Raw genomic sequence first — 11,846 nt, 5'->3', positions numbered from 1 at the left:
TTTGCGATGAATAATTAGAGTTTTTATGACGAGATAAAAAAAATCTTTATCTTAAGGAATTTAAAGGACCAAAACTGCTCAAGCATATATTTTAAGGACACTTTGAACCTACCCAAACATAAGGGGTTGTTTTTGTTATTTTCTTGGTTTGAAAACAACATCTTCTTTCGACAGCACCTGGTGAGATCGCGATCGTAAGATCTTTGGACAATTCCGAATCGAACGGTTCGAAATTAAAAATCAAAAGTCCATGTTGCTTTAGACGCAATGTTGGCTAATCTCCAAAAATAGCACACCAACTGAAGCTCTTCCTACAGTCGATCATCCGCTACTGAGCTTTGTGTGGAGAAGAGAAGCATACGATGTCGTTTAGCTCCTCTGTTTCATCTGCCCAGCCTCTGTCTATGGTCGCCAAACCTTTCGGATCATCTAAGCCTTTAGCGCCTCGTATCTCTGCTTCTGCCGATGTCCCTGACTTTCTCTCTGCTGATTGGTGACCATCTTAATCTCTCTATTGTTTGCTCTTGAATACTTTGTATTAGTTGAATTCTTCCTCTGAAAATGGTACTTATTAAGTTTACTTATTTGTTTTGCAATTGGGTTGGTGGATATTGCAACTTCTATTCAACATTTTGGTTCTTTACCAGGAATTGAACTCGGGATTTTGATTATTGAATTGACAATTCTAGTATTTATTTGATTTTGTATAATTTTAGTGGTGTTCGTGTGTAATAAAAAAGCAAATTGTTCTAAAGTTGCCAGTTCCCTTGGTTGATCTTAGGTATTGTTGAGTTACCACAAAGTTGAGGTCAGCTACCTGAACATCAAGTGAAATAATAATGTCTTGGGCTGCTTTCAAAATCTTGTATTCATTAGACAGTTCAGTTTTATGCATAATGCTTCCACCGTCACCCTAGCTTATCATCAACAACAAAAAATAAGTACTAATTCCCAATCTCAAAATAGTTAGGGTCGGTTATATGAGTTCTCTATGTCCATTCCGCTCCGTTTGGGCCAATTTAACTCCAATCCTCACTATTCAATACTATATCCTTCAAAACAAACTGAGAGTTCTGTAGAATTAGACGTTCTTTAACTCTAGTCTCTAACCTATTGTTGATGACATGCTTTGGGAGTTTGGGTCCTTGGTCTAACATTGCACAGTAATATAATCCCTTTAACCAAGGATTTGTTGCCTCCTATTTCTATAGATTGTGATTGTCAAGCATCAATTGTTATCGCCACGAATAAATCCTGTAACTGCAAAAAGTAGACATATGAAATTGAAACATGACATTGTTAGGCAGCTACTAAGAGATGGAATAATTTCCATTGACTATGTGCAGTCAGAAGTAAATTAGGTCGATCCTTAACCAGACCTATGGGAAGAAAATTAATTCTTCAAACCTCAAGAGAAACGGGGTTGAGGCTAACAAGACGGTAATCCAACCTATGTGATTGAAGATCCCCTGAAGTAGGTTCATATGGGTAATAATAAGTTGATGGTGACACTGACTGAAGCACTAAAAGATGAGTGCTTGACTGCTACTAATTGAGATGATGAGTTATAACGCTTAATGATTTATATTCCTTAAGGATGATGTACTTTTAGCAGTATACACTTGACAAATTCACTTACATGATAGTGGAGTGGGAGAGGTCTTATAAGATTTTGGCTCACAAGTCTCTAGAGCTCTCATGAATATTCAGGCACATGCATATGTGCCTGGTATATTCGCACACAACCGTGTTGAACAACAAAATTGAAGGGTCACAATATGATTGATAAATCTCTGACTTACAATAAGAATTGTTGGTTCATGATATATTATATTTCACGAATAATTTTGTAAATCAAATTTAATCGGTCTAACTTTGGTTCATAGTCCAAAAGATATCAAACAATTGCATTTGGACCATACAAATCCAGCAAGTCTTATCCTTTGATTCCTAAAATCTTTTGAAATATGTGGGGAATTTTTACAATATAAGTTTAACTTATAGATATTTCAAAAGAATATCTTAACAAGTAGCCACTCATTGGACAAATAGCATGCTTAGAGATGTTTTATGGACAAGTACCTACTCATCTTCATTTAACCATGACATTTGTCATGGTAAGTGACAAGTATCTTGTCAATTCACTTGCGACATGACAAGTGATGATTAGACTAATTATTGGTTTGTAGTAATGAGAGGTGATAATGGAATATAGTTAGGAGTATGTAGTTGTGTCTAGCCATGAGACTTGTCATGTTGCAAATCAAGTGATAAGATACTTGTCACTTACCATGCCAAGTTCACGGTTAAATTAAAATAGGACACTTATTCATAAAACATCTCTAAGCACGTCATTCGTCCAATGACTAACTAGTTAAAATATTCTTTTAAAATATCTATGACTTAATCTTATATTGCCAACATAACCCGACAGGTTAAGCCTTAATTCCAAAGTCGGTATCGCCCATATGGATCATTTTCTTCCATCATGTTTTGTTTTGCTAAGTTCGCGTATATTCCCAGTGATTGTGCCAAGCGTGCAAAAACTATTTTTGATTAACCGTGAGACTTGAAGCCAAGATCTTTGCATGCTCTCATACCATGTTGAACTATTTGACCACTTCATCTGAAAGCTTAAACTGTTAGCAAGATTTCACCTGTAATTGCTTAAATTATGTCTTCAACAATCCATAATTGGGGAAGTTAATTAAACTCTTTCCAATTATGCATTATCTGTTGCAGGCTTGAGTCCCGTAGGAAAAAGCCATTTGGTCCAAGATTAAGTGTAAGTTTCTAGCACTTGAAGGCATATCATAAGAGTTTCTGCTTGCTTGCTTATGCATCAATTTACTTTATGGTTTTGCAATAGTTCAGTGCAGATGAAGCAGTTCGCCACCAGCTTGATGCATTGAAATACAATGACCAGCCTCATCAAGATTATGGAGTTGAAGTCATGTACAGAGTAATATCTAAAACTCCTTTTCTCTTACTGTTGGATGGCTTCGCTTAAAGTTGAAGCTGGCAGTTTAATCCTTAACTTCTTGTGATAGTTTGCTGGATTTGATCCCTTTCAAAGGTCTACCTACTTCGGGCGCTTTTTTGACTTGGGTCAGGTCAGTAATCATTACTGTAACCTTTTTGGATCATTTCTTTATTTTATTTTCATTTGGACTTCAATTTTTTTGGTTCTTTCCTTAATCGTTATGAATGCTCAAAGAGTAAGCTGCCTGTCGATCCTTGTTCTCTTTAGGTCAGGGTACTTGAGCATAATTCCTGCACCAGAGGCAACAACTAGAAAAAGCTTGCAGTTGTTATTCTATGATGATTAAACCTTTACTCTACTGCCATACAGTTTGAACGATTCAGGCGAATTTTTCATCATTCGACTTATCGGGTGTTGCTTGGCCATCAGGAGAGGGAGATTTTGAGCAGTTTGCATGTAAATGAGGTATGTCAGATTTTACATGGTTGTTACCAAATGTTTTAGACAGAGCAATGATAAGCTTAAGAGTTGTCTAATTTCCACTATGTTCGTGTAGAATTTGTATAAGCAGCGTATCTGGGTCCGAGGTACTCGACCCGAGGAAGAAGAAATCTTCCAATTCACCATGGTTCAGGTTTGTTCTTTCTTCCTCACGTCCTCATTAAGAGCTTACTTGAATCAATATTTTTTTAACTGCTTTTTCCTTTAGATTTTTCATTTCAATTATTACTACGAAAATGTGCATATGGTGGAGCTGGAGTACTGGGGGACTAATATCGAGTGTGGTTATATAGTTTAGAATTCTCCATTTATGTCTTCAGTTAATTTCAATGCTTCTAATATAGTAGAAACATATGCTGCTATCTAGGTGATGTATATTGGACAAACAAATTAAAGAGAGACTGCAATGCTGCAATAGAAGTTCGTTAACAAGAGAAAGCTGTTTTGCTTGTGGAGAACGTAGTTATTGAATTTAATTTATTTACGTTGAAGGCTACATTATCCTGTTTCCTCCTTTGCCTTGACATAGGCATGTAAAATGAGTGTGACATGTACTGATGTACATAGGCACTTCATATTGGATTGTTTAAAACTGAACGTGAATATGTACCCATGCCCTAGTCCACATGCATAGACTAAGGGCTCGTTTGATACAAGGAATAAGGGATAATTAATCTGGAATTAAATTTGGGATGAATTTATCCTACGTTTGGTTGGGATAAATCGTGATAGAATCCCGGGATTGTAGTGTTACTTTTATCCCTATGGGAGGGTGGGATAACAATCTCGGGATAACTAATTCCGGGATAATTAATCCTGGGATAACTTATTTTCCAACCAAACGACCCCTAAATGTTGCATCTAACTGTGTTTGTAATTATCTACCATTAAATGCTATGGAAACACCATGCATAACCTACACAAACCAGGGAGTAATGGAGCAAGTCTTGCAAACTCTTTTGCTTGTATTTTTGTATAGCTTTATCGCCTCGTTGGCATTTCCAAATATTTAGTCCACTGATTTCATAATTTGTTTTCTGTGTAGTTTTTGAGCAATTCGTCAGATCCTTTGTGAATGAAAATGAAGTTTTATTTTCCTCCTTATATATTCAGAGAGGTGAAACTAGAGATTGATCTTTCTTGTTTAGGCAAGAAAATTCTTTGCTCAAATCCCTGCCTCCTGAATTCTACATCTTCCTCCAGCTTGCAACTTGTAACGTCCAAAATGCATTGGCCTGCCTTCACTTACCATTATTACCTCAATTATGTATCTTGTGTCAACAATTAAGGCAGAAACATAGGATCAAACCTTGCATTGCATCTCTATTATTTTGTACCAATAGACCACAGCCTTGGGGGCATGTTATATACACTTAATATTTTCTTTTTAGTTCTCGTTTCCACGGGTTTTTTTATTTTTTTTTTCATTTTCATTTTGTTCGAAGAAGAAAATAGACATATAACTTGTGATTTACAGCGTGTTGGTGGTTCTTGGGATGGCTACTGGCTGACAGAATCTTTGCTTCCCAACGGAGATGCTTTCTCGGGTGGTGTGGCTTACTGAAGTGGTATCTGCGGTAGCACCAGAAGTCAATGTGTTTCCAGTATAACCGTATTTCCTGTAAATAAGAGTAATATACAGTTGTAATATATAGTGTAGTTGCTTACCATCATTGTTGGCTCAAGACTGGCCAATCATGTAAATAGAAACCTGTACATTTGATATAATGAAGCAAATTGACAACAACACGATAGAGGGTCCAAGAATTACTAAAGAAAATCAAGAAACGTGCGGAAGCTAAAAGAAAATAAAGAAACCAAAAAAGACGAAAAATTAAAGATAGATTGAATTCAAAAAAGAATTTTTTGAATTCAAGAAGTCTATTCTTGAAGTTGAATCCTAACAACAATTAGCTAACAAAGAACTAATCGCATTTGGTAGACAATTAAAAACAAGAGATAGATTGTGAAACCCGATCCTTTCTTGAATACCTAGAAGTGATCTAAGATTTCGAAAGAGTTTAATCTTACCACCTTTTTTTTTTGGGCAAATTATACTACGCATACCTAGTAGCTATTTTATTAATAATAAAATAAAATAAAAAAGAAACCACAACGGAAAAGAACAAGGAAGGGGGCTAACTACAATAATGTTGCCTCTATGCCTTGACTATATTATCACTCTTCTGCGCCTCCATTGCCTTAAGATGGCAGCCTCATGTAGAGGATCATGGTGTAGCTGCTGGCAGAAGTCTCACGAGGGCATATAATCTCATAGCCGCTTGGATCTTCCCAAAGGCATAGGAATATAACACACATATTGTGCTAGACCTTACCTTACAATCCTATTGAGACATAAAAACCTCATCTACTAGCAAGCATGAAGAAAATACGAATTGAAAAGAACTAAGTACTCTATGATCATCACAGAGTTTATAACAAACTTTGTGATGATATTACAAATGATGATACTTAAAAATGATAAAATAAAACAAGGTAAAAAATTGAGTCTTGCCCCTCTTTCTTCAACCTTGTGCACTCTTCAATTTGTAGCTCATTGGCTTCTTCTTCCAATGTCTTCAAATATTCTTCAAACTTCATTTCTTTTTTGTTTTATTTGACCTTGTGGAGGTAGTAGGGACATTCGCCTTTTACTTTGCAGTTCTCATTGGTGGTTTCCTAATGACAACCTCTTGTGTTGCTTTGCCATCCTAACTATGTTGCCTTTCATGTGCCTTCTTTTTGTTTTTGTTTGATCCACTTCTCATATGTCTAGGTGAAAGATCTCCCTCCCTAGCTACATTTTTAAAGCATGCATCCATTAGTTCTTCCTCTTCCCCTTCTTCATACCAATCTCGACTCATATCCACCCCAAAAAGTCAATAGGATTGTTGCCGGGCACTAGAGCTCCTTTGTCGTTCCTCGGATTGTCAAGAGTTTTTAAAGTGTCTATATCATGAGATACAAGAGCTTGGAAGATATTTGTAGGAGTCAAGTTATATTGTGCAGCCACTCCACTTGTAGTAGCAACATGTCAAATGGATTTTGGGATTAAATTAAGCTTAGAAACCGTACCTGATAGTTGCTGTCCAGTAGGAACAAAGACAGCAGCATTAGGACTTAGCTTTGTCTTTCTTTACACTCTAGGAGATGGATTAGCAACCTGCTCAAGCACATCTACTGCCCCATCATTTGCTTTACCACCTTGTCGTGTTGATGAACCAGTTTCTTGAGTGTTTAGCTCCTGGGAATCATCAACATAATTTTCTTCACCTTCTTTATCTTCTTCTACTTGGTCAGCCCAGGTTTACGCATAGAGATAACTGCCTCCTCTAGCTTGTTTAACTTCTGGTCAGGTTCCTCACTTGACTCGTCTTCACTCATCTCGTCTTCATGTTCATCGCTTGCGTGGTCATTCCCTCCTTTTGGATTTTTTGTTGCATATGACATCATGGACAATGTGTCCTGATTATGTGAAGGTTGTATAGATCGATCAAACATATCATTTGAAGGTACCTCATGGTGTGAGGTATTCATTCCAACCCCAACAATCTGCCTGGCAGTCACCCCTCATATAGATAACCCTTTATTTGCAGCAGGAGGGATCCCAGGTAATGCATTTAAAGGGTTCAAATTATCCAGAATATGAGCTCCAATAGCAGTGATATTGATATTAGGCGTGACAGAGTTACTGGACATATTATGTTCGTTCTCAACCAACACCAGTAGCCCCTGCTTTGGATGTGATTTCTTCTCCCTATTAGCATTTGAAATCTGATCGTCCATTATCAAGACATCATACTGATTGTTACTATGTACGTACGTAGCAGCAGCTGCTCGATCCTCAAATTGTGATTGTTTAACACCTGGAGACTTTCTTGTTCTAGGTGATCGATTGACATGCGACCAGGCTCTATCTTTTGCTTTATCGTCTGCAAATCTTTTGCGACTGCCCAGCTTGTTCCTTTGTAAGGCTGACAAGTGGGTCGGTTCCGGACCTAAACGGGTTACGTGGGCCGATCCTAAGTGGGTCGGTCCCAAATTAAACGGGCTTCGCGGTCCCGGGCTTCGTGGTCTTTTTGTAGGAACCGGCCTAGGACGGGACCCATGAACTAATGGTCCCGGGCTAAGTAGGCCGGTCCCGGGCCTAAGTGGGCCCAGCGAATATTTTTTTTTTTAAAATTTGTAGAAGTTAGAGAAAAAAAGATGGTAATAAAAAATATCTAAGGCAATTCCTTGTAAATTATATGTGACCTAAATTTTTTAATTCAAATTTAAAGACAAAAATATTGTAAAGAGATATTCAAAGCAATACGTTATAATTTTATTATAGCATTAAAAAATATGACAATATCTTTCTTAGTCTTCCTCCCCCCTATGGAATGAGCACAACAAGGTGTTAATACCACCATTGAGAAGAAAAAGAAACTAATCAAGATATGCCAAAATATAAGTTACATAATACATACTAATTTTTGTTCATACAAGTTACATGGTATCTCTTACAAACTTCATAAATCCATCAAGGTCCGGAGAAATTTCTGTTGGCGGTGGCGGAAAAGTATCTTGGTCATCGCCGCTTCCGCGCGAAGCAGCATCCTCCGCAAGTTCAGCTAGCATTTCTTTGTAAGCTTCGTCTACCTCTGGTTGTGATTCAGCAAGTCCAAAATTTCTTCTTTCCGAACGGATCCAATCTCTTAAAAGTACTGATTTTTTCAAGCTCTCCCTCATAGACGCTTTATAATCACCGAGTTGAAGTCTTGCTTGACTGAAAGCGCTCTCCGATGCCACTATTGAAACTTGAATAGTTAAAATGTCTCGGCCCATCCTTGAAAGAATCGGAAAGTGTTTTTCTTTGTCCTTCCACCATTCCAAAATATTAAAGGAGCCGTCAGGATTCACTTCCTCAATTCCTTTTTAAAAAAAACAAACAAACTCATTTAGTTGTGAAAAATCACTAGTAGTAGAACCTTGAGAACCCCTGAAATTCGCCCAAGTACTAAGTGCTCTTACTCCCGCAGTTCTTTTAGATGATTGAGAGTCAGAAGAAGGAGTTGGAACATTTGGTCTAGCCTGATCTAATGCAACTTGATAAGCATTATAAATAGTTTGAGTATTTATTTTAATTAAGGCTATTGCTTCCGGAAGTTTAGACAACTCCTCTTCTTCAAGTGCTAAACCATTATAAACAGTTTCATACCAAAATTGAGGACCTCCTAATTTCATAGTAGGATTTAACAAGGCAGCAACACCAAAAATAGGGGGAATAGGGAAAAAATATTTTTTAAACTTTTTTCTCATAGAATCAATAGCAAGTTGATAAATTTCTCCACCCTCTAAAAAAATGAGGAAACAAATTTGCAAGTTCTGCAATATAAACTAAACAGTTAGAAATAGTAGGGTAATATTGCCCAGAATATTCATTTGTAGCAATATGAAATTTTTCTAAAAACTCTACAAGCATTTTAACATTAGCCCAATCCGCATTTGTAAAGTACTCATCATCATCACTTACATGAGCATTAAACGTTGAGTTTATGGGGTTTCTATATTCATATGCAACAACTAAACTTTCATATATGTAATTCCATCTAGTTGGACTAGGTTTAGGAACCTTTCTTTCTCTTAGGCCAAATTTATTGCATCTTTTAAAATATTCTCTAAATCTACAAATAATGCAAAAATATCTACAAATATCCGTAACTGTGCTAGTAATAAACTGCCATGTGTGAAGTAAATTAATTATTCTATAAGCAATAATGCGTTTTTGCATTATCCAATCCTCATCAATCCAATGACTGATAACAGTAAGGTAATCACAATCATTATCACTTCTATCAATATCAGTTGTAATAGCAACACGACAGTTTATATGAGTAAATAAATAGCGCAAATATTGTTCATATTCATGTTTATATTTATAAATATCGCTCTTTACGGTTGTGCGAGGAAAACCTTTATAAGTAGGATTAAAAAATATTCTAATACAATGCACAAAGTGAGGGTTAGAAGGAAAACTATAGGGTAAGCATATAACAGTAACCATTTTTGTCAATTCTTCCCGATCTTTTTTTGGATCATAATATAAAATACCATCGGTAACAGTGTTAATTCCCGGTTGAAATTGATTTGACCCGGTACTAGGGTCAGCCTGACTAGGAGTAGGTACACTTGTCCCCTCGGCCAAGCCTTTCATACGAAGATATTTGGCTTTATCTTGAGGGTGTATCAATACGTGTCTAGCCAAAGTCCCCCCCCCCCCCCCCGAACTCCAAAATATTTAAAAGTTAATTCCTTGCCACAAGTTTTACACTTAACCTTATTTTGTAAAATTAGTTGAGTAAAAATGGCCAAACAATAGATGTTTCTGTCCGTTTGGTACGCTGTCTAGAAAAAGTAGGAGTAGTAACAGGAGGGTCAGATGGGGCATCATTTGGATTATCATTAGTTGGGTTAACTTCAGGAGTAGGACTAGTGGGTGTATCGTCATCCGATTGCGTTTCATCAAAATCTTTTTCCTCCTCATCATTTTCATCAATAGTTGGATTAGAATAAAGAGCATTCATTAATTCATGGTCTAATTGTTCACCAGCTCCAACATTATGGCAAAATTGACTCTCAGTAAATTGTAATAAACTATTATCACTATCAAGAATAGCAGGTGTAGGATGGGTACGAGGTTTGGGTCGGGGAGCCGGGGAAAGTGGAGGAGGAACAGATTGGCCACTAGATTCGCCACTCTTGGGTTTTTCCTTATTTTTACCAAAAAGTTTTTTTAAGGAAGACATCGTAATTAATCAAATAATAGAAAATAAATAAAACAAACAAAATTATAATATTAAAAATTAAGAGTTGGAACGAGTTTACCGAATTGACGAACAACTTGTTGAAAATTGATTATCGTTGAAGACTTCAATTCACCAACTTCATAATTTTTTCACAAATTGTAACAATAAAGTAAGCAATAGTAGCAAATAACAATTATAGAAGAAATTAGAGAGAGGTTGATGATTTTGTGAGAAAAATGAAAGAATGAGAGGTATTTATAGTTAAAAAAAGGGAAAAAGTGTAATTATAAAACGTTTGAGGTTAAAACAAAGTTGGGGGTTTACAACTATTTTTTAAAGGCCAACGACCAGATTTTTGGAATCTCAAATGGTCAGATTATTTTTTTTAAATTCTGACCGTTTGGGACCGTTTAGGCCCGCCAAGGACCGGTCCGGTCCCGGTCTCGCGGGCTCAATTTGAAGGACCGGCCCACCTCCACGGTCACGGGCTTATCCGGTTAAGGACCGTTTAGGCCCAGAAGCCCACATGGGCCGCGGTCCCGGGCCTGGACCGGCCCACTTGTCAGCCTTATTCCTGTGCCTTAACACCTCAATTAGTTGCACTAACCAAAACGTTCGCACCTTCAGCACCTTGCCCCTCAACATGCATATCAGTAGCTTTCAAACCTGCTTGCTTTTCAACTTCAAGCGCAACAGTAGGTTTAACAAGTGCTGGTTTTTCAAAATTTTCAAGTGCAGCAGTATTAGATTGATCTCTCACCCACCCCCCCCCCCCCCAAATTAAAGTTGTCTGATTTTGTAAAGCTGATCCAACAGTCTGGTAAATCCTCGCCAAAGCTGTAGCAGCTCCTTGATCCACCAGTGTAACTCCTCGATCATGTACCCCTACATGAGGCACGTTTGACCCTTTCAAAACAGCAACTTTAGGTGTGGGATGAATTGTATTAATTGTAGCAGCAGGTTCTTGTAAAACCTGGTGAAGTTGCCCAGGTGCAAGACGATTAATCGTGGTATCTTTAACATACTGCACATCATCTGGAAAATCCTCTGAATCCCTGCGTAAGGTTGCTTCAACTGGGACTGCAACAATCCCAGTAACAACAGCTGAATTTTGCACATGAATATTACCTGATCCTTGATGAGCGACATGTCTATTACCAGTTATTGCGCTATCTTTCAGAAGTCCAGATGAGCCTCGAGCACCCACATCATCGTATAGCCTAGGCAGAACTCACGTTCCACAGCTGCCTTCAAAGCAGCATCATCCTTCAAATTTGGACATTCTCGATTCTGCCCAGAATTTTCAACAGCTGAAACCACATCTAAACCTGCATTTACAGTATGCTTTCCTTGATTTCCAGTTTCCTGTAACTTCCACATCTAACCACACCACACACAATAGTTTGGCCTTCATGCCCAGTTCTTTTTACCTCTAATCCTTGCGCTACGCTAGCCAAAGCTCGACCAACTGGGACCTCCAACAACGTAGTTTTCTGCTTAAAGTTTTTCCCAGACTCTGCTACGACCAATACCTTTTTTCCATCCCTGGCACAGTATAAACTTGTTGATTTTTA

At 37.5% G+C, this 11,846-nt stretch overlaps 1 protein-coding gene across 2 annotated transcripts; it reads left to right on the top strand.

Annotated features, from left to right (window-relative positions):
* Positions 1-236: 236 nt before the first annotated feature.
* LOC104107085 (uncharacterized) lies at positions 237-5,233 on the top strand. 2 transcript variants are annotated; one of them, XM_009615787.4, is made up of 7 exons: positions 237-493; positions 2,743-2,785; positions 2,870-2,962; positions 3,051-3,113; positions 3,353-3,448; positions 3,540-3,617; positions 4,962-5,233. In XM_009615787.4, the coding sequence occupies exons 1-7, from the start codon at positions 363-365 to the stop codon at positions 5,046-5,048; spliced, it is 591 nt and encodes a 196-aa protein (XP_009614082.1). In that variant the 5' UTR covers positions 237-362; the 3' UTR covers positions 5,049-5,233. The 2 variants fall into 2 exon arrangements, with proteins under 2 accessions (XP_009614082.1, XP_009614083.1); XM_009615788.4 differs by lacking the exon at positions 4,962-5,233 and adding an exon at positions 3,852-4,185 and having other exon boundaries at positions 249-493.
* Positions 5,234-11,846: the final 6,613 nt, after the last annotated feature.

This window comes from Nicotiana tomentosiformis, chromosome 8 (genome assembly GCF_000390325.3).
Source record: "Nicotiana tomentosiformis chromosome 8, ASM39032v3, whole genome shotgun sequence".
Taxonomy (NCBI): domain Eukaryota; kingdom Viridiplantae; phylum Streptophyta; class Magnoliopsida; order Solanales; family Solanaceae; genus Nicotiana; species Nicotiana tomentosiformis.
The sequence above is the reverse complement of the archived record's forward strand: the minus strand, read 5'-3'. Positions and strand labels throughout refer to the sequence as shown.

Excerpts from the sequence above, each read along its gene's own strand:
- LOC104107085 (XM_009615787.4), top strand. The coding sequence starts at position 363 with ATGTCGTTTAGCTCCTCTGTTTCATCTGCCCAGCCTCTGTCTATGGTC. Across the intron at positions 494-2,742 it reads GACTTTCTCTCTGCTGATTG|GCTTGAGTCCCGTAGGAAAA; the intron begins GTGACCATCTTA and ends TATCTGTTGCAG. Across the intron at positions 3,449-3,539 it reads GCAGTTTGCATGTAAATGAG|AATTTGTATAAGCAGCGTAT; the intron begins GTATGTCAGATT and ends ATGTTCGTGTAG.